Source organism: Mus caroli, unplaced genomic scaffold (genome assembly GCF_978045245.1).
Source record: "Mus caroli unplaced genomic scaffold, Mus_caroli_1 scaffold_20, whole genome shotgun sequence".
Lineage (NCBI taxonomy): Eukaryota > Metazoa > Chordata > Mammalia > Rodentia > Muridae > Mus > Mus caroli.
Genome location: NW_028227275.1, coordinates 23211059 through 23233998, shown reverse-complemented (window position 1 = coordinate 23233998; position 22940 = coordinate 23211059). Strand labels below are relative to the sequence as shown.

The 22940-nt window shown below is 43.5% G+C and overlaps 1 protein-coding gene across 2 annotated transcripts in view; it reads left to right on the top strand.

The window, feature by feature from the left end:
* Positions 1-11709: 11709 nt before the first annotated feature.
* Pde6c (phosphodiesterase 6C) overlaps positions 11710-22940 on the top strand; it is a 52265-nt gene continuing 41034 nt past the window's right edge. For both annotated transcript variants that reach the window (XM_021151905.2, XM_021151904.2), the window contains exons 1-4: positions 11710-12189; positions 19267-19419; positions 19519-19608; positions 20566-20706. In XM_021151905.2, the coding sequence (XP_021007564.1) occupies positions 11710-12189; positions 19267-19419; positions 19519-19608; positions 20566-20706 (864 nt within the window). The remainder of the gene's footprint in view (positions 12190-19266; positions 19420-19518; positions 19609-20565; positions 20707-22940) is intronic.

The following is a 22940-nucleotide window of genomic DNA, read 5'->3' as shown; positions in this document are numbered from 1 at the left end:
ATTTTTCTGCGACCTTTTCCTCTAATATTTTTGGCTCACTGATGGTTGCAACCACAGATAAAGAAGGTAGAAGCCAGCAGCTCAAATAAGATGTGCTCAGAAGGTCATGGTGGAACCATGTGTTTGCTGAGGTTGTGGTCCACATCTCTGAACGCAGGGAAGGACTTCTGGGTACCTCCTGGCATCTACCCAGCACTGTATTCCATCCTCTGCTTGTCCTGAAGAGCCTGAGTGATGTGCTTCTGGCTAAGCCCATTGCCTCTGGCTGAGTATTTCTGAAAGAAAAGGCCCATAATCCCTCTGGTCAACCAGTTCTCCTGGAGCACATCTGGTGGCTCTGATGTTTTCTGTATAGCAAATAAATGTGGAGGATATCGATGTGTCTTCTCTCCATAATGTTATTCATTTATATCCTAGGTGTTTAGAAAGCAGAGCCATTCCTCTCCTCCTCTCTCTCCTCTCTTCCCTTCCCCCACTCCTCCTTTCCACACTCCCTCCTCTCTCAAGCCTTGATGTTTTAGATCTCAGCAAAGAAAAACAATTTATTTTGGCATTCTCTCCTGAGTTTCCTCATGATTACAAATATGTGATTTCAGGCCAACTGATGCTTTGGACATAATAAATAACATTTCAAAAAATTCGTGGGGCTGGTGAGATGGCTCAGTGGGTAAGAGCACCCGACTGCTCTTCCGAAGGTCCAGAGTTCAAATCCCAGCAACCACATGGTGGCTCACAACCATCCGCAACGAGATCTGGCGCCCTCTTCTGGAGTGTCTGAAGACAGCTACAGTGTACTTACATATAATAAATAAATCTTTAAAAAAAAAAATTCGTATATATGTATCCAAAGGTTAACTATTCACAGTGGTTCTCCTGTTAGCCATATATGATAGGATTCAGACAACTGAAGGCTTATTTTTCTTTGTACCGCTTGTATTTTTCAGCTTTTCTACAGATAAAATGTCAAACATACAATAAAACAAATACTTCATATGCCAACATTTTTTTTCTGGCTCTTTTTATATGCGAAGTTGTGTTCTGAGTTCGCATCTAATATACATAAAGTTCATTTCTTTGTCATTTCTCTCTTCAAGGCTGATAGCTGCACCATTCTTCCTTCTATGAGACGCACCATTTACACACAATAGATACTGACTTACCTTCCTTCACTGAAAAGCTTCATAAAAAGTACATATTCTTAGGCTAGTCAGAAACCAGACACGGTGGAACACACCTTTAATCCCCCAGAACTCGAGAGGCAGAAGCAGCCATATTCTCTGTGGGTTCGAGGCCAGCCTGATTGAAATAGTCAGTTCCAAACCATTCAGAGTTACAAGGTAAGACCCTGTCTCACAAAACAAAGCCAGCAAACAAATCTTTCTCACGTCTAGTTTCTCAGGATTTAGCACTTATGCCTGAATTGATGACTCGTCGTTTTGTCAAAGTCTTTCTATCCCCTTCCATAGAGACTACACCATTAGCTCTTGCTTTCCCCGTGCCATCCCCCCAAACCTTCCTAAGGCCACAGCCTATAAGTTCTGGCCTCTGGAATGTGTTACATGTTTGTGTGTAACCTGGCTCAGATGGGCTACATAAAAGCTGCCTGTCCAACCAACCTCATTTATTTGCTGCCAATGAAACAACCTACGTAGCACATCTCCCATCCCCCGTGAATTTACTTGCATGAGAAATTAACTTGCTCTGGCTTACACCACGGAGACTTTGAAGGATCATCTGTATGAGAAGTTAATGTCAATGCTAAGCTTGATGAGCACGCCATCTCCTAGAAAATGCTGGAAGATGTTTGACCGTAGAATCGATGCAAGATATTGATGTCACTGCCATCAAAGAAATTAAGCATTTTTAAACCACTACTGCATTTTGTACAAAGCGATGTTGATCTCCTCAGGTTGTCCAAAAGGCCAACAAAAATGAAAACCAAGGAAGTTGGGCAGCATTTAAAGATACCAAAGTATTGGCTGGAAAATGAAAAATCTAGCCAGCTAATATTGTTAGGTACAGAGAGTCAAAATGATGAGAACACACAATAGACAGTGGTCCAGTGGGCAGGGTCCCCAGAGTCAACAACCAGGATGCCAGGAGGGGTGGCTTCCATGTGGTGTTGCTCCCTGGCTGAAAGCTGTGAGGATGTTACTCAGGCAAAGAGGAGATCCACAGACACCAGGTCAAACCCATCCCCACACAGCACCCCACATTTGCCAGAAGCCCTCTAAAACACTCCATAGCTACCATTTTGGTGGTATTCTATTTCTGATGACTCCCCAGTCTTGGGGAGAAGCCTTGGAGCTTTTTTCTATTTCCCTATTTGGCTACTTTGGGATTTCTTATCTTGAGACACTTTCTCCCGCTCCACGTGTAGAGTCCACTATAGCTATACTAACTGAACTAAGGAGCATTTTATTTATTCAGTGACATAGTCCCGTGTAATATTTTCTGGGTGTCCCTGTTGCACTCACCCTGTGTGGTAAGGTGAGTGCATTTTCTATACCAGACTAACAAGGGTATACTAGGTCTCTATGAGGGGGTGCTTTTGGTATTTAGGCAAATTTTCCATAAAGTACCTTCTGAGTCTTCAACATATTGGAACCAACATAGTCAGCTTTTTCTTTTTGAGGTTCCTCCTGAAATATTTTTTAATGCAAGGAGTTTGTCGTAAGATGGATTTTTTTTCCAGATTTGGAAAGAAAAACAAGCTAGAATATCTAAGCAAGTCATGGAAGTTCCAAGTAACATAAGACATGTAAACGAGGAGACTTAGATATCATATATTTCCTATGATTAAAAGCTACTAAGCATCTAAAGTCGAAGTTCAAACACATCTTTATTTATAAATCAATAGAGTTCTCTTAAGTTACTGATCTGTTTTGGGTAGCTGTGCTGGCTAGTTTTATGTCCTCTTGACACAAGTTATAGTCATTTGAGAGGGACCTCTTCTTGAGATCAGTCTGAAGACAAGCCTATAGAGAATTTTCTTATTAGTGATCAATATGGAAGTGCCCAGCCCATTGTTGGTGGTGCCATCCCTGGGCTGGTGGACTTGGGTTCTATAAGAAAGAAGGCTAAACAAGCCAGAGGGAGTAAGCCAGTATGCAGCACTCTTCCATGGCCTCTGCATCAGCTCCTGCCTCCAGGTTTATGCTCTGTTTAGGTTCCTGCCCTGACTACCATATGGAAGTGTGAGCCAACTCTTGACTCCCCAAGTTGCTTCTGATCATGGTGTTTCATCACAGCAACAGGAACCCTAACTAAGACAGTAGCATTTATAAGGACTGGCTTAAAGAACAACCAAATGTATCTCTAGTCAGGACTTATTTTAAAGTGTTTGGTTTTTACCTGAGCTTTATCTAAATGCTACACAAAAGTCAAAAGTGTCTGAAGCTAGAGATCGCTCAGTGATGTCGAACACCTTTTGCTTTTAAAAGAACTCTAGTTCAATTCCCAGAATCCACATGATAGCTCACAATTATCTATAATCCAATTCCAGGGGGACTTGACACCACCTTTTGATTGGTACCAGCCATGCATGTGGTGAATATATATATATACATATATATATACATATATATATACATATATATATACATATATATATATATATATATACATGCAGGCAAAACATTAATACATATAGAATAAGAAAAATCTTTTTCTATGGAGAAAAAAGTTAAAAGTACCAGACTGGTGCAACCAACTTTCTAGGTGTCCAATAACCATGATTGGGGGGGGGGATACCAGTGTGGTTATAGGGATTCAAAGCCAAATAGTTTAGTCCTTGCTTTCCATGGTCAACTAGATCCAAGGAGACTAAGACTCCTGAAGAGCTGTTAAGTCATCCGTATGATGAGACCAGAGCCAGAAGCTGGACTTCACCAGTGTACATTTTGCAAAGAAGAGAGTCAACCCAGAAGAAAATGCACCCCCATGCTTCCAAAGGGAAGACTACTGTCACCAAGAACCTGACTCCTCCCGAACAGATGACACAGCTGGAAAGAGGGTTGGGGGACAAGAAAGACACTAAGAAAGGAAGGGAGGCAAAAAGTTAAGAGAAAGAAGAGAGAGGAATTAAGAAAAGAAGTAAAGGAAAGAAGTTCAGAAAGAAAGAAAGAAAGAAAGAAAGAAAGAAAGAAAGAAAGAAAGAAGAAAGAAGGAAGGAAGGAAAAAGAGAGAGAGAGAAAGAAAGAAAGAAAGAAAGAAAGAAAGAAAGAAAGAAAGAAAGAAAGAAAGAAAGGAAGGAAGGAAGGAAGGAAGGAAGGAAGGAAGGAAGGAAGGAAAGGAAAGGAAAGGAGGGAGGGAGGGAGGGAGGAAGGAAGGAAGGAAGGAAGGAAGGAAGGAAGGAAGAAAGGAAGGAAGGAAGGAAGGAAGGAAGGAAGGAAGGAAGGAAGGAAGGAAGGAAGGAAGGAAGACAGACAGACAGGGAAGGAAGGAAAGAAGGAAATGACTGATTAAGTAAACCGTGGTACCTCTGAAGCTCATATAATTCTTGAGGACCAGAGCCTCAGCTGGCTCTATGGAAGGGACCTGAAAAGTGCATCTGTATTTTCATCTACACCACAGTCAAGAGTAATGGGAAAAGAAGTCCTGAACCAGAACACAGGGTCATGGTGAAGGCAAGAGCAGTTTTTTTTTTTTTTTTTCACTTCATGACCTTAATACCTACCAGGAAAGAATAACCAATATTAAAAAAGAGTGATTTTTAACAGTGTAAGGAACCATGCTCCCCTGACATTAGACTTAAGTTAACCATTTGAGATGTTATATGGGTGACCATTTTTCACTAAGGATTTTCTTCTTGATGAGGAAAACACTGCCCAGATACAGGACATCTGACCTTGGTTCAACTTCATTATTGCTCCACCTATAGGAGAACCTGGTTCTCTGCCTAGGGCTTACAATGTTAAACATTCCTATTAACTAACTCATGCAAACTCCGAGTGAGACAGGCTCATTTCTTCTGCTCAAGGGCTCTAATTTCACTTCTCCATGATGCTCCTGCCTTTATTCCTCCATCATGACTCTGTGCTCTGGTCCAGGACTTCTTTCCCCATTATTCTTGACTGTTGTGTAGATGAAAATACAGATGCACTTTTCAGGTCCTTTCCATAGAGATACCCAACTGCTACATCCAACAACTCCACTCGACCTGAAGAAGCCAGATTGGTCATCTAAATTCTCCAACATCAGTTGTGGTTACTTCTCCAGAGGGGATAATGATGACAACAGGAGATAGAAACTGGCCCTCTAGTCAAGGATCCTGTCTTAGTTGGGGTCTTATTGCTGTGAAGAGACACCATGACCAAGGCAACTCTTACAAAGGAAAAAAAAAAACATTTAATTGGGGCTAACTTTCAGTTTCAAAGGTTTAATCCATTTTCCTCATGGAGGGAAGCATGGCAGCATGCAAGCAGACACGATGCTGGAGGAACCAAGAATTCTACATCTTGATCTGCAGGCAGTAGAAGGAGATTCTCTGTGGCTGGGTGCAGCTTGAGTATATAACCTCAAAGCACACCTTCGCAGTGACATACATCTTTCAACAAGGCCACACCTACTCCAACAAGGCCACACATCCTAATAGTGCCATAGAGATGGACCAAGCACTCGTGTGCATGGGTCTTTGGGTCCATATTTATTCTAACTACTACAGACTCCACAGCAGAAAGCCTAATAGTGGTCTTTCTGGAGGGCAGGAAAGCCAGAGGAGTTTTTGGTACCTGGTTCTTTTTCATTCTCTTTTTTGGAAGCTATGAGTATAGAAGTGACTAAAATTAAGAGGAGGCACCTATATACCTCATGGGTGGGTTAACTGGAACCATGCTTCATCCCAGTTTCTACCACAAGTTCTTTACAGGGTCTCCAAACTAGCAGTTCAGTATGCTCTATTTCCAGGTACTCATCCCTGCTCTGCAAGACTTCTGCCTTCTACCTTTTAAGCTCTCATCTACAGATCTATAATAAACTTATCCCTAAAATTCACCCTTCGTGACCCCTGAGTTTCATTCTTCGAATTTGGGGAACAAGAGTCTGAAGGTTGCTGACTCGAGAAAGGTTTGTGTGTCTGTGAGCATACAGCACCCTAATATCTCAGCCAAGGCCCATTGAGGCAAGACAGAAAGCTCCTATTGGACTCAAAGACACTCTGCTTTTCCAGTATCAATTTAAACGATTTTCAGTGGTTGCAAAAGTACCTCATCAATTGAGTTGAAAAACCTCATTAATTTAGTTGAAAGTAACTTGGGTCCCATTATTCAAATTGTCCCCAAGATAGTCAGTCATACTCACCAGTTAAGAACCAGTAGAGCAGCCTCCGGGGGACTCTTGAGGTCAAAGTGCCTTTACAGTTGGTGGTCAGGACATGACCTGGCTTTGAGCAGTTTTCCATGGGACAGAAGCAGGAGCAGAGAAGCTGACCAGAGTGGAGCTGAAGAGTGAGCTGTGTATAAAGATGGGAATCATACTCACTGAAGTCCCACAAATGGTTGGGTAAGGATCAAGCTCAGGTCAGCAGGCTCAGCAGCAAACACCCTTCCCTGCTGAGCTATCTCTTCAGCCTGTCTTAGTAATTTCTAAACTTTCCTTTTTATAACCGTGCTTATGGCAAACACATGGCAATGACATTAATCACATATGTATTTAATTATTTTCATAATGTAAGGTGTGCATAATTTTAGGATTAAGGCCTATTCACATTTTCAGAGTATTTGATGATGACCTAAATGAAGTATATGTTATAAATCCACATATTAATGCCAAGTCTGCACTTTTCCCGTTCATCTCACTCAGTACTACAAGATCACATTTTTACTATAATTTTTAATTTTAACTGTGCCAAATTAATGGGATTCACCGTGGTATTTCCAAACATTCATGTAACACATATTGAGTATATCTATCTGCTTGCCTGAGCTCTTCCCACGCCTCTTCTCCCTGTCTCCAACCCCCTTCACAGTCCCTGAGAGGACCTCTTATAGTTTCAGGTCATTGGATTTTTGTTTCTACATATGAAAGAAAATATATGATACCTGCCTCTTTTGCATATAGCTTATTTTGCTTAACATACTGGACAGACTCCGGTTTTATCCATTTTTTTTCACAAATGTTAGAATTTCATTTTCTTTTGGCTGAATAATACTCCACTATATGTAAATTATACATTCACTATATATTGTATGTAATTATATATTTATGTACAACATAGAGATATATATTACGTGCAAATTATATATGATTTTTCTTCACTTGTAGATGAACATACAGACTGATTTCACCTCTCAACTATTAGAATTATGCTACAACAAACATGAGCATGCTGCTATGCTGACTTCATTTTCCTTGGATATATACTCAGGAGAAGGCTAGCTGGATCCTTTGGTAGTTCTATAATTTTTTTTGAGGACTTTCCTTTCTGTTTACCACAGTGACTGTAATAATTTCTATACCCACTGCCAGTGTATAAGGTGCCCTTTTCTCCACACACTTGCCAGCATCAGTTGTCTGAGTAGTAACCAATCTACCTAGATGAGATACACTCTCAATTTGGCTTTAATTTGCATTTTTCTAATACCCATCTACATGTAGTATTTTTTTCATATATTTATTCACAATTTGTCTTTCTCCCCTTGAAAGGTATCTATTCAGATCATTTGCTAATTTTTATGCCACTTAAAAATAAGTTATATGAAATTGTTTTTTTTGCAATCTCATATGTGTGTATAATGAATTCTGATTGTTCTCACCCCATTGTTTCCTACCTAACTCTCCTCACAAGTCCCTTGCTTACATTCCTGTCTTTTTTTCAACCTTGCTTTGTGTAACAGGCATAAAGAGACAATCATATCATCAACCTTCAAAAAGAACAGTTTTGATTAAATTTATAATCATTTCCTAATTAAATCCTTAGCAAACTAAAATAATAAAGATTTTATTTCAGTTCAAACAAACTGTTGTTTTTAATCATTCTTTTTTTTTAATTTTATTTTTAATTTATTTTTTACACTCTATATTCCATTCCCCGTCCCCCGCATCCACCCTCTGACTGCTCCACATCCCACACCTACTCCCTACCCCCATGTCTCCATGTGAATGCCCTTCCCCCCAACCCACCTGACCTCCTAATTCCCTGGGGTCTCCAGTCTCTTGAGAGTTAGGTGCATCATCTCTGACTGAACACAAACCTGGAAGTCCTCTACTGTATGTGTTGGGGGTCTCCAGAAATTGAAAACAACCTAGATGTCCCACAACAGAAGGATAGATACAGATAATGTAGTTCATTTACACATGGAATACTACTCAGCTATTAAGAACAAGGACATCCTGAGTTTTGCAGGCAAATGGATGGAACTAGAAAATATCATCCTGAGCGAGGTAACTCAGACCCAAAAGGACGTGCATGGTATGTCCTCACTAATAAGTGGATATTAGAAAGAAAAAAAAAGTACAGAATACCCAAGATACAGTTCACAGAACTCAAAAAGGCCAACAAGCTAAAGTGCCCCAAGTGAGGACACCTCAGTCACACTTGGGAGAGAGAAGAAAGCAACCACAAGTTGGGAGGGAGGGAAGGACCTGGAAGAGAAAGTGGATGGAGTTGGTAGGGAAGTTGGGGGGAGAGGGAACCTGATCTGGCATTGGGTAAGGGAAAAGGACTGAAGCCCTGAGGGCCAGTAGAAAGAATGTAAACAGGCAACCCAGGAAATAGGAGGTTGGGGGACCCCCCAGGGTGCACCAGAGACCTGGAAGGACTCAAAGGGAGGGACCTTAGATGAAATGCCCAACAATAGGGAGAGGGAATTTATAGAGCCTACTTCCAGCAGAAAGACAGGGCATCAAGTGAGGGATAGGGTTGCGATCCCATAGTCACAACTCTGACCCATAATTGTTCCTGTCTGGAAGAATTACAGGGATGGAAATGGAGAGAAGCCTGAGGAAAAGAAGGCCCAGTGACAGGCACAAAGTGGGATCCAGTTCAACGGGAGGTCCCAAGGCCTGACACTATTACTGAGGCTATGGAGCGCTCACACAAAAAGGATCTATCATGACTGCCCTCTGAAAGAATCAGCTGCAGATATTTGCACCCCACCAATGGACAGAAACAGCTGACCCCTGCTGTTAAATTAGGGAAGGCTGAAAGAAGCTGAGGAGAAGGGTGATCATGTTAATTAATCTGGACCCCCGAGATCTCTCAAACACTGGACCACCAAACAGACAGCACACACCAGCTGATAGGAGGCCCCCAACATTCCTGTCTTTTAAATTTTGTTTGGATTAACGTGAATCATCTGTGTGACCATGGCTTAGGATAGAGGTGTCCTTTGGAGCTTGGTGACTTTTATCCATGATTTTATTTATGTGCTATGTTACTTTAAAAAATGATTTGTATGCTTGTGCCCTCAGAGGCCAGAGAGAGTGTTGTATGCGTCCTTGGTAATACAGGTGTTTGCGCATCCCCTGATATGGGGGCTGAGATCTGAACTTGGGTCCTCTGATAGAGAAATATATTCTTAACTGCTCAGGCATCTCTCTAGGTCCGGTGTTACTTGAATTGTTTTATGAACGGTAAACCATCCTTGCATTCCTAGAATGATACCAACTTGATAGGACCTGGATGGCTTCGCTGGAGAACTTTACCAAACTCTTAAAGAAGAAGGAATGCTTCTCAAACTGTTTTGTAGAATTGGAAGCAAGAGAACTCGTGTGTGTGTGTGTGTGTTTGTGTGTGTGTGTGTCTGTGTGAGTATACACACATATGTATGAGGGTATTCTCAGAGACCAGAATCAGGCATTTCGTCAGCTGGAATTGGAGTCATGAGTCACCTATGTGGGTGCTGGGATCTGAACTCTGGCTCAGAGCAGTTAGCAAAGTGGTCTCAACATTTGGTGTACTTCTGTAGCCATAGAGAGAAAACTCTTCCAAACTTATTCTACACAGCCAACATCCCCTGGCTACCAGATTAAACTGCAAGGAAGAGTCCTCTCTACTTCAGAAGCTTCAGGCCCCTAGCATAGCCTCTGAAGCCATGAGATTAGCCTCAGTCTAACCTTCCTAGGCTCATCTCCACTTGTTCTGTCTTAGTTTTAGGGAAGGCCTAGTACTGGCTCAGTCTCACTGCCTGTTGTTGCTTGATGTAGGGGTTTCCTATCCTGGCTAGGACCTAGTGCATCTAAGGAAATAGGTATCTGGCAAAAGCCCTCCCAAGAGGAAATTTGAGTTTCATATAGCAGGAACAAGAAAATGTGGGCACCTTACCAGATTCTTTGGGGTAACAAGTACATCACCATCATACAAATGGGTGTACTTTGTTAATGCCAGTGTGAGTTCTGTTAACCTGAGAAAACTAAAAATTTCAGTTCATGACCTGGATCCTGCAACCTCAGCCTCTCTCTTCCATGACTACTGAGATTGTTGTATTTTAGTGAGGTGAGCCTTTGCATTTATAAACTTAAAAGAGACCTGCACATTGTCCTTTAGAAGCCAATCTAAGTGTATCTAAGGATACACTAACAATTTATATTCATTGTTTTGTTTTGTTTTTTTCATTTCAACGTTGCTATGTTTGAAGTTTTATTCAAACAGGTAAAAGATTCATGAAGACTTGGAGTCAGCCCTTAAATGGTCAAGCCAGCTGGGATAGAAAGTGTTTCATTTGATTTAGGATGGGCGGTAGGGTTGCTTGAGGAAATGCACTTAATAGACATTAAAGCTTGATAAAATAAGCATTAAACAAAACTCCATAGCTCTGTGTACTCTGCTCAACGCAGCCCCTGAGATGGCAAGGATCCTAGCAACAGAAGACCCAGCTCGGGTCCTGTAGATTTAATAAGCTGCCTCAGAGGGAGGAAAAAGCATGATGCTCAGCTACAGTTACTGAAAACAAATCCTGCCTAATGTGCTTAGTGGCAGAAAAGCCAGTTAGGGACAGCATGGGTCACTTCTGTTGCCATGTCCTTGACAGGCAATCACAATCTGTGGTCACTCTGCACTTGGACTGCAGCCATATGTTAGTTTCAAAACTCTAACCCTTTAACTCTCTTAGCGATAGTCCTCAGTTGTGTTCCTTGACAATGGTTCCAAGACCAAGCTTTCTAACATGGAGGCCACTGAGAAGGGAGACGTTTAGGGAAGAGTAGAGAGAAAAGTCCGGGGGATCAAAGGGCTTTTGAGAAGCAGAAAGAGTTAGTATTCTTTTTTTTTTTCGTGTTGCATGGAAACTAAAACCTTCTGTCTCCCTGCCCCATGCTCGCTGAAATGCTTAAAGCTGCTAACCCTAAGCGCTTCTGAGGTTCCTATACAAACCACCCCGATAGCTGTCACACAGGAGCAATTTAAAGGGCCTGTCTATTGTAAGGTAACCAGTGCACAGCAGCAGTTGAGTTATTCTTCTGCAGTAGACATTGCCGCCTGGCTCTTGCCCGGCTGTTCGAAGATTCTCTGAAGACTTAGAGGCTAATAAGGCTGAGGATTTTGTGATTTAAAGAACTCCTTAATCCACTGCTTCCTGCCTACCATAAGCCAAGGTCTTGTGTTACATACAGGCAGCTTGGAAGAACTACTAAGCAACCTTCCTGCTTCCCTTAGCCACCTGAGGCTTCCTTGGCGATTTTGACCAGGATGTATTTCCTTGGTATGGTGCACGGGGTATCACTCTGAGAAAGCCCTCCACTCTGGGTAGCAGCAGCAACACAAGCCACAACATGGGTGAGATCAGCCAAGATGCCGTGGAGCGCTACCTGGAGGAGAACCCTTGTTTTGCCAAGGAGTATTTTGACAAGAAACTACGGGTGGAGGCACTGGGGGTGATCTTCAAAAACAGCCATGCAGGGGTCCAGACCGGCTTGTCGCTCCCTGAGATGACACAGGTGGAGGAGTCGGCCGTGTGCCTGGAGCTACTGCAGTGTATGCAGGACGAGGCCGGAAGCGCGGAGCAGATGGCTCACCGGGCGCTGCAGAGGCTCGCTCAGCTTCTGCAGGCTGATTGCTGCAGTATGTTCTCGTGCCGAGCAAGAAACGGCATACCAGAGGTGGCCTCCAGGCTGCTGAACGTCACCCCAACTTCTAAGTTTGAGGACAACCTCGTGGCCCCTGACAGAGAAGTTGTATTTCCGTTGGACATTGGGATAGTTGGCTGGGCCGCTCATGTGAAGAAAGCCCTTAATGTCTCAGATGTCAAAAAGGTAGGTGACCCTTGCTGTAGTGGGGCAGAGATCTTGTCAGGGACAAGGGGAGCTGGGATTTCAGAGGAGAGGTGAATACAACTTTTTGGGGCAAGTGAGCCTTGATGTGAATTTTTAAGTCAGGTGTTCATGGCTAGGTCTAGTGTGTTGCTCCATTGCTTTGGGAACTACTACTGTGCCAAGCCCACCAGTAGAGTAGTCAGTGCACTGAAGGCTATCCTAGCCCAGGGAGCCTCTCCCATGCCTCTCCTCACATTCCATGGAGGATTCTCCAGAATAAGCTGGCTCACAAACCGATTCTTTCGTGCACATGGGGAGGGGAAGCACTTTTTATTATTCAAATGTTAGATTATTTTATTTGAATCATCACAAATGTGGATTTAAGTGAAATCAGTGCAATTGACCCCTCCCCCTACAACTGGGATGACCAATCACAAAGCCAGTTGTCACAGATTCCAATCATATAAGGAGGCATTTGCAACTCTGCTAAAGACCAAGACTGCACAGTGCTAACACAAGGCATTGGTATTTATGCTCCCTGTGAAAACAGAAAATCAACTCTTGCTTCTGACCGCCGCCTCGAGTGGTCGTTTTAGAAAAGCGTTTTGAAGAGCTAACCATTCATAGTCCCTCCCTGAGCAGCACTCAGAACACAAGCCTCGGCTTCGGCCTCCACTGCTCCCCTACCCCACACCCCAGTACTGTGATTTACTATTAACGGAAGGGGACATCGTCATACGGATGGAGAAGATGAGTCAGATGGCAGCCCCTGAAGTGCTGCCTGTGCAGAGTCCACAACCTGGCTCGTGACTAAGGGCAGCGGAGAGGTCGAGCTAATCTCCAAATACCTCCGGAAGCTGATTACAGAAGGGTTACACACAGACAAGGGGGATCAGCGAGTCAAACATTAGCACCGTTCTGCAAACAACTGCAGGGCTCTCCTCAGGTACAAGGGTTGATGTGTGCTCTGAAGACAGCTTCTCTCCACCCCAGCTAACAGCCTTATGTCCCGACACCTGGAATTTTCTAATGAGATCACCCTTCTTCCCATCTCCACGGTTGCAAAGACATCAAACTTCAGAACCTGATGCACACATTTTTTTTTCTAAGACTTTTTTTCCTCCTAAGGAGATTTGGGTAAAATGATTTCTGGCAGGGAAGAAATTACAGCAAGATGATGATGTGCCCCTGGGCTGTCTTGTCTGTCCCTGGAGCTTTGCTGTAAGGACGGTGAGCTCAAGGGCAAAGCGTCTCCCACTTCCCTCCGCATTCCTGATGTTCAGAACAGGATGGAGCAGCGTGAATGTTGAAGACAGACACGCTGAGCTCAGTGGGAAGATGGAAGTCTCATTTGCTGTCCCTGTAGGTTGTAAGCACTTCGTCCACTGGCATGGTGCTTTTCAACTCCACCTCCACATTAAATCCGATTGATAATACCGATGCTTGCGACTCCCAACAGAACTCCATAGCAGACTCTGTTAGGGAAATAGGCTCCCCAAGTGGTACTAATACGCAGCCAGTGCTGAAAACCACCTGTCTAAAGGGCGAGCAGATGCAGGAGGATGAAGAGCAGGTCCCGTTAAATGCAGGAGGTACGAGATGGCAAGGCTTGGTGAATCTGTAGCCCCACCCTCTTCTGAGTCAGATGGGAAGTTTGAGGTCAGAGAAACTGTGTCTTCCCCAGACCAAGGTTCCCAAGGCCTTCCCTTTTCAACATACCATGACCACACACATCCATGTCTACACTGCTACCCAGATGAGAGGTGTGTGTGGTCAGTAGGTTACACCTAGACAAAGATGCAAAGTTGACTGCTCCTGACCGTGGATGCCCTGAAGGTGGGAACAGGGAAGCCATGGCAGTACTCTGATAGGCCTCGGTGCAGATCCATGACTGAGGTCATTGTAATGGACTGAGTTCCCACCCCTGAGAATGGAGACAACCAAATAAAATGATTGGCTTGTAGTAGTTGCTGAGTTAACCACAGCGAACGTATGATTATCTTGATGGGAGCAGGAGTTCGGAGAGCCAGTATGCAAGGTCAAAAAAAAAAAAGGATCAATGATTACTGATGGTTGAAACTAGGTTAAAAGGAGGAAAACTTTAAACAACAGGAAGCTGAGAGGTAGTCCCTGTACACTGCTTCTTTTCCTGTTGGGGAAGCTGGTTAACTGCTAAGGTGCTGCTCCATCAGACTGGTCGGAAAGAAGGCTGCCCGAGGCCCACATTTTCAATCATTAACTGGATGTTTATAGATCTACTTCCTCCCTTCTCTCTTCCCCTTCCTACCTCCCCTCCTGCCTCCTGCCCTCAAGAGTTAGCAGTGTTTAAGTAGGTTTTGGCCTTTAGACCCACTGAGTTAGCAGAAATGGTGTCTTATTGCTCTGGTGTCCTCCAGTTGCTTCCAGGATCTCCTTTGGAAAAAAAAAATGCCTTTGGGAGAATTTGGGAGTCCATAGAACAAAATATACTTAAAAAAAAATCTAGAAAGCTTCTTCTCCCTATATCTATGGACAGTTTAATCTGAGTTTTCAGATGTGCTAACAAGTCAGCCCTGAATTTTGAAAGTTGAAAGTCACCATCTTGATTGGCCCAAGAGCACTTAGGAGTGTATGCTTGACTTTAGAACCTAGTGATGTCAAGTACGAAATGCATCTGGAAAGACACTCCACTACAGCCAATTGATGGGTCATGTTTCTGGGACTCCATTTTGTCATTTGTGCATGTGACAGCTGGCATATGTGTTCAGGGGTAACAGGGTTGGAGGAACAAGCATCCGAGCCGAGAGTCAAGGGAAAGAACTTAGAGGACTATGGAGATGCTCTCACCAAGGATGAGCATGGTACTGGAAGCAGAGAACTGTGTCACCCGGCAGAGCTCTGGCCCCTGAAGGAAGGGCACCTGGGGCAGAGGATGCCTCTACCCCGCTGAGCACCCAACCTCTTCTGTGACTAGAACTGGTGAGAAAAGTGAGGTCTAGAAACAAAGAGGACATCGTGGAGAAAAAACTACTTTTCCTCCAGGTGAAGGGGTGGGGCGTGGGAAGGCTTCTCTTTTCTGAGTTTATCCAGTATATGCTGGGTGGGCAGTATGCTTCTCTTCTCCATGTTTATCCGGTGTCTACTGGGTGGGGAGCATTCTTCTCTTTTCCGTATTTATCCAGTGTCTGCTGTACGCAAGAGCTTTGTGTCCATGCTGTGTCTCTCCATTTTTACACTGGAAACTCTGGGCTTTATGCAGCACCTCTTAACTGGGCAATAGTGGTGCACGCCTTTAATCCCAGCTTTTGGAGGCAGAGGCAGGCGGATCTCTGAGTTCAAGGCCTGCCTAGTCTACAGAGTGAGTTCCAGGACAGCCAGGGCTACACAGAGAAACCCTGTCTTGAAAAGAAAAGGGGGGGGGAAAGGAAAATAAAGGGAAAACAAGACAAGACAGACACAGAGGGTAGACTGGGATCACAGAGCTAGGAAACCAGGGGAGCCCAGAAAGCTTACTCCAGAATCTTCTCTCTTATGCCTGCATCCTGCAAAAGAAATGATGTTCCCTCTTAGGGAAAGAATACACCATCTATGAGTGAGGAGAGACACCCAACTGCCCAGCACCTCCGTTTGTTTAATGAGTAGGCCCACTCCAAGGAGCTCCTGAGACAGCCCTGCATCTGCTAGGTTGAGCATCAGAATTGCACAGCACACCTGAAAGCCTAGAATGTGTGCAGAACATAGATATTTGGATTTTACAGGTTACAGCAATCTGATTTCTCTGGTAGGGTCCCTGTGGCAGAGCTGGGAACTGATGCTCAGACTTGAGCGGTGTCATTGGCCAAGTGGCCTTTGTATGGGTGTGAACGTTGGCCTGTAATCATACTCCAGTCGACTCTCACATTTTCACTTTGGAAAACCAGACAGAGCAGACTCTAAGGTCTGTGCTGCTTTTAGAAGTATAATCAGCAAAAGAAATGAAAATAATTCCATTTGAAAAAAAAACCCACATATTTTGGGCCATTGAGTTTCATCCCTCTAGAGAGATGTTTTCTGGAATTACAGAGCACATAAATGCCTCCACACCCATTTCTCTTGACTTTGAGCACTTATATTTCCCCAAATTTACTAATCAACTCTTGCCATGCTAGGCATCAGCGTTACCTTTGCTTCAGCCAGAGGAGTTATAGCCAAGAAGATCTGTTTTTTTTTTTTTTTCTTCTCTCCAAAAATAAGAAATAAAATTAAATTAAAAATTATGAAAGGAAAGACTTTAACTTGAAACAGCCTTTCAGTAACCTGTAAATACTGACAGTGGCAAGGTGACCATATCACATAGTTGAAGGGGGCAAGCATTTTTTAATGTGCAAGACATGATGACATATGCCTACAATCCCAGTACTCAGGAGGCTGAGGCAGATGAATCTCAGAGTTCAAAACCAGCTTGGTCTTCACAGCAAGTTCCAGATCAGCCAAGGCTACATAGTGAGATCCTGTCTTTAAAAAGAAACAAAAATCAATTACTGGGTGGTGATGGGACAAGCCTTTAATTCCATCACTTAGAGAGGCAGAGGCAGGCAGATATCTGTTGAGTTCAAGGCCAGCCTGTCCAGAGAGCGAGTTCCTTCCAGGACAGACATGGCTACAGAGAAACCCTGTCTCAAACAAACAAACAAACAAACAAACACAACATATCCAAACTTATGGTATACAAAGTGTCTCTAAGAGGCAACCCCATAGCACTAAGTGCCTACAAAAAGAAATTGGAGTGACCTCACTCGAGTAACCTAACAGCACACCCGAAAAGGAGACAGTCCTTGATACACTCTAAGACAAGGAACCTCTCTTAAAGATGGCTCTGCGTTCATTTCACTGGTCATCCCCTGCTGGGCATGCCGTCTGCCATTTATAGTAGCTTGTTTTCCTAATGAAACTCCTTCAGAGCAAAATCAACTTTCTTTTGCAAGTGGCTATTAATTGGAGATAACTTCTGAGGGATGGAGGCCTTTGTCTGCTTCTCCTTTCAGCTCTAGAACCCCATCTGGTGCAGACCCATGCAGACCCATACAGACCCATGCAGACCCATGCAGACCCATGCAGACCCATGCAGACCCATGCAGACCCATACAGACCCATGCAGACCCATGCAGACCCATACAGACCCATGCAGACCCATGCAGACCCATGCAGACCCATGCAGACCCATGCAGACCCATGCAGACCCATACAGACCCATGCAGACCCATGCAGACCCATGCAGACCCATGCAGACCCATACAGACCCATGCAGACCCATGCAGACCCATGCAGACCCATGCAGACCCATGCAGACCCATGCAGACCCATGCAGACCCATGCAGACCCATGCAGACCCATGCAGACCCATGCAGACCCATGCAGGCCCTGTGCACACTGCCTCAGTCTGAGTTCAGGCTTGTTCATCTTGTTGATTTAGAGGGCCTTGCTTTCTTTGAGTCCTCTGTCCCCTCTGCCTCTTGCACTTTTTCTGTCTCCTCTTCTGAAGCCACCCTTGAGCCCTGAGATGAGGGATTTGATAGAGACATCCATTTTTAGGGCTGAATGTTCCAGTGTATCTCATTTTCTGGATCATGTCTGGCTGCGGATTTCTGTATTTGTTCCCATCTGCTCCAGGAGGATGCTTCTCTGACCAAGGCTGAGCATGGCACTGATCTATGAGTATAGCAGAATGTCATTTTATTCCTAGGATTTTGTTTTGTTTTTAGAATAGTGGAACTTGGTTTTATCTTAGATCCTTGGAACACCTACTCTCAGGCTCTTGGTTGCCTGAGCAGCGTTGAGTATGGGTTTCATCTCGTGAAATGGGCAAGTCAAATCAGACATTGGTTGGTTACTCCCACAAGTTTTGTGCCATCATTGCCCTAACATCTTTTGCAGACAGGACATCATTGTAACCAATGGGTTTGTGGCTGGGTTGGTGTTTACATTTCTCCTTTAGTAGCGTGCAAACTACGTTCCTGTGCCAAAGATACTAGAACATAGGAGTGAAGGCTATACATAGGCACCGGCTCAACACCTCTGTGTTTAATACGGTGTGTGGGTGTTGTCTTAAACAATGGGGCCCTGAAGTCAGTTTGTGGAAAGCAGAAATCAGTTTGTGGAAAGCAACATACAGACTTGGCAACAGCCTGATTATTGGGGGGTGGGAATGGGGGGGAGTTCTGTGGGATCTCTTTAGCCAAGAATTCAATTAGATGTAACCCAGTCCCAGTGCAAGAAGCTTCATTTGGTGACAAGAAATGGGCATTTGGGGTTCTGTCTCTACCATTATTTGGCTATTTCATTTAGATTACCTTCATATCTATCTATCTATCTATCTATCTATCTATCTATCTATCTATCTATCTATCTATCTAATCTATCTATCTAATCTATCTATCATCTATCTATCATCTATCTATCTATCTATCTATCTATGGAAGGAGATTATCAAGCAGTTACCACTAACTTCTTTAAGTGGGGGAGGTTGGAACAGTCTTGAGCGATGGTTCTCAGCCTTCCTAATGCAGAAACCCTTTACTACAGTTCCTCATGTGGTGGTGATACTCTAACCATAAAATAATTTTTGTTGTTACTCCATAACTAAACTTTTCCTAACATCATGAATCATAACGTAAATATTTTTGGAGATAGAGGTTTGTCAAAGGAGTTGCATCCCACAGATTGAGAGCCAGTCCTCTTGAAGGAGTATTGATTTGTTTTTCTTGTTTTGTGAGAGAGGTTCCTGGTTCCAGCTGTCCGTTTTGCATTTGCAGTTAAATAATGTCCCTGTCCAGTGAGCTTCCCCTCCCTGCACAGACCACTGTAACCCCACTCCCCCATTCCATCTCCTTAGAACCTCGCTTTCCACCAGGCTGTGATAACACCTCTTTCCTCCCGACCCAATCTTCTCCTGATCCCGATAAGCTTCTCCTTGGGTGAGAGATGAGCATTCTAGAATCCTGGAACCACTAAACGGGAGCCATCATTGGTAGGATTTTTAATTGGAGCGTGTCTTAGACTCTTTTGATTCTGCCCTATTTTGGCGAACACGCGAACTTTTTTGTTTTGTTTTGTTTTCAGAACAGCCATTTTTCTGACTTTATGGACAAGCAAACTGGATATGTCACCAGGAATCTGCTGGCAGTCCCGATCGTGGCGGGCAAGGAGGTCCTTGCTGTGGTCATGGCAGTGAACAAAATCAGCGCTCCCGAGTTTTCCAAACAGGATGAGGAGGTACTGCTCACCCGGTGTTTGGCCAGACACACAGGAAGTGCCTTGTACAACCAAAGGAAGGGATCGCAACCGTGACTTGTTCCTCTCTGTGGCCCGTAGGTCTTTTCTAAGTACCTCAGCTTTGTTGCTGTCGCACTAAGGCTGCAGCACACCAGTTACCTGTACAGTGTGGAGTCCCGGAGAAGCCAGGTAATGGAACAGTTAACAGTAGTCACTCCTTGTTCATGTACTCTGGCAGAGGGACCCCAAAACAGCAGCAAGCCAGAACCCTCGTGGGGGTTTAAGCCACCTGGAGCAGATCCTCAAACTTTAGTCCTAGGTGCCCTCTCACAATCAGCCGTCCATCCAGGGGTCCTCCCAATCTTCAGTCCTCAATCTGTATGTCTACCCAGGGGTCCTCCCAACCTTTAGCCCTCCATCTGTATGCACAACCAGCTGGCCCTGTTCAGTCTGTGTTCTGGGTGCCTGTGGGCTTTTCACCTGTGATGTAATGATTACAGTACCCATCTCATATGGTTGGCATGGTTATTATAATTAATAGAGTAAGCATAATTATAAGTTCTCACTTAAATCTCTTAGTTTCTGGGTCACCATCTGAAAAGGATCACTTATTTGTGGTTTATTGTTTCCATGGAATAGAGGGGGTAAAAGCGACATAACAGCAGCCATGATCCTTGGGTCCCTCATTCATATAACACAGGAGTGGGTTTGGGAATGAACACATCTAGGTCCCTCCCCATTCCAACTTTCCAGGTTAGGTTAACTCTGACTAGCTATGGATGCATGGATGAGTCATGTGACTTCCTTCCCACGAGGTCCAGTGGCAGTCTTCTGCTACTGGAGCCTTTGAAAAGATTAGGAACATTTGTTCTTTGCATTAGATCAATCATGTGTCTTCCCCTTTCATAAACCCATGGCTTGGGAAAGACCTACCCATCACCCTGCTTAGAGAACCCATGATGTTTGTTGGTGGGTCAAACTAGAACTGTAGTTTCTTGTGAGATGTATTCATTTTTTGATACACTACATTTTTTTAAACTAATATTCACTTTTTGTCTCTGTCTCTCTCCTTCCTCTCATGTTGTTGTTGTTGCTCCTCCTCTTCTTCTTCTCCTCCTCCTCCTCCCATTGTATGCTCTCTTCCAGATCCTTATGTGGTCAGCCAATAAAGTATTCGAAGAGCTCACTGATGTTGAGCGACAGTTTCACAAGGCATTGTACACCATCAGGACATACCTGAACTGCGAGCGCTACTCCATTGGTCTTCTGGACATGACCAAGGAGAAGGTTTTCATGTTCCATATGCCTCATCTCCCCCTCAGCTACCTAGAAAATACATACCCAAATGAGACATGGTCCATTAACAAATGGATATGCTATGTAAATAACCAGATATCATGAACTAGCTCTGTGAAGGCTCAGAACTAATAGAAACAGTGAGGAACAAAGTGACACAGGCTTAAAGTTCTGCTCTTCTATACCTGTATCCATCACCAGCAAGTCTCCTGTTTTGATTAATTAATAGTCTTTAACTTTAGACTAGCTTTATGGTTATAATAAATGGAGCAGAAAGTACAGAGTGCCAATATCATCCTCCACTCTCACCTCCAGTTTCCCTGCTGCTAAAATGTTGGGTTGGTTGACACATATAGAGTAACTCAGCTCTAAAAACCATTGGAATGAAGAAGGTTACTGATATCTTTGTGGCCTGCCACTTTGATGAACGTCCTGTCAGCTCTAAGGGTTTCCTGTTGGAGTCTTTGGGTGCCATTCATATATAGGATCATGTTATCTGCAAAGTTGATGAACGTCCTGTCAGCTCTAAGGGTTTCCTGTTGGAGTCTTTGGGCGCCATTCATATATAGGATCATGTCATCTGCAAAGTCATGTATGCTGACTTTCCTGTCTGTGTCTCCTGTTGTTCATTCTTTTGTCTTAGTGTCCTAGCTAAGACTTCAAATATTATATTGGATGGGTGTGGAAAGAGTGGATATTCTTGTCTTGTTCTTGATCTTAGTGGAAATGCTTCTGGATTCTTCCCCATTTAACACAATGTTGGTTGTAGTTTACCCTACATGTTCATTATTATGTTGAGATATGTTCCTTTTATTCCTTGTTTGTCAGGGGTTTTATTATGAAAGGATGTTGCATCTTGTCAAAGGCTCTTTCTGCTTCTATTAAATGGTCATGCGATTTCTGACCTTGATCCCATGTGTGGAATAGATGTGTTAGATTTACTGATGCTTTCAATCACCTCTGCCCTTCAAGTCGGCTTGATCATGGCGAATGATCATCTGGATGTGTTCTTGAATTCAGTTTGCAAATGTTTTACTGGGAATTTTTACATGTGTGTTTATCAGGAAAACTGACCAGAAATGAGAGAGAGAGAGAGAGAGAGAGAGAGAGAGAGAGAGAGAGAGAGAGAGAGAAAGAGACAGAGACAGAGACAGAGACAGAAAGACAGAGAGAGACAAACATACACAGACACAGACAGACACAGACACACACAGACACAGACACAGACACAGACACAGACACAGACACAGACACAGACACAGACACAGACACAGACACAGACACAGACACAGACACAGACACAGACACAGACACAGACACACAGACACAGACACAGACACAGACACAGACACAGACACAGACACAGACACAGACACCACAGACACAGACACAGACACAGACTATCTTATTAGGATATCAGGGTAATACAGTAATATTGGCTCTGTAAAATGAGTTTAGAAGCATTCCTTCCACTTATGTTTTATGGAGTTATTTGAAAGGATAGACATTAGTTCTTCGCAGAGGTCTGCTAGAGTTCTACAGTGAATCCACATGGATCTTTACTTTTTTAAGTTGAGAGATTTCTTTTTTCATTACTACTGCTTGAATCTTACTGTTTGCTATAGACCTGTTTAAATTACTGGTCTCGCTTGGTTTAACTTTGATAGGTAGGTCATACTCGGGATTTTTGTTGATTTTTTTTCTTCAGTTTAGTGGAATATAAGTTGTTAAGGTGTGTTCTTACAATTCTCTGAATTTCCTTAGTATCTGTTGTAACCTCCTCCCTTCTCTAGTTTTATTAACATCCCCACCCCCACCCCACACACACATCTGGTTGGTTTAGCTAACAGTTTGTCACTTTTTCATCTTTGGAAAGAACCAACTCTTCGCTTCATTGTTTGTATTTTTAATTATTTCTTCCATTAATTTCTTTGATGATCTTAATTATTTCTTTTTGTGTGTTGCTTTTGGATTTGCCTTGTTCTTTTCTTCTCGAGGCCCTTAAGTCATCCAAGCAAGAAATCTCTGATTTTTAAAATGTAGACACTTATAGCTGTGACTTCTCTCTTAGAATTGCTTTCTTTACATCCCGTAGTTCTGAGTGTGTCTTCATTTTCTTTCAATTCTAGGCATTTTCTAATTTCCTTCTTGATTTCTTTAGTAACCTGTTTGTCATTCAGTTGCAATCTCCATGAGTGTGTAAATTCTCTGTACTTTCTCTTGCT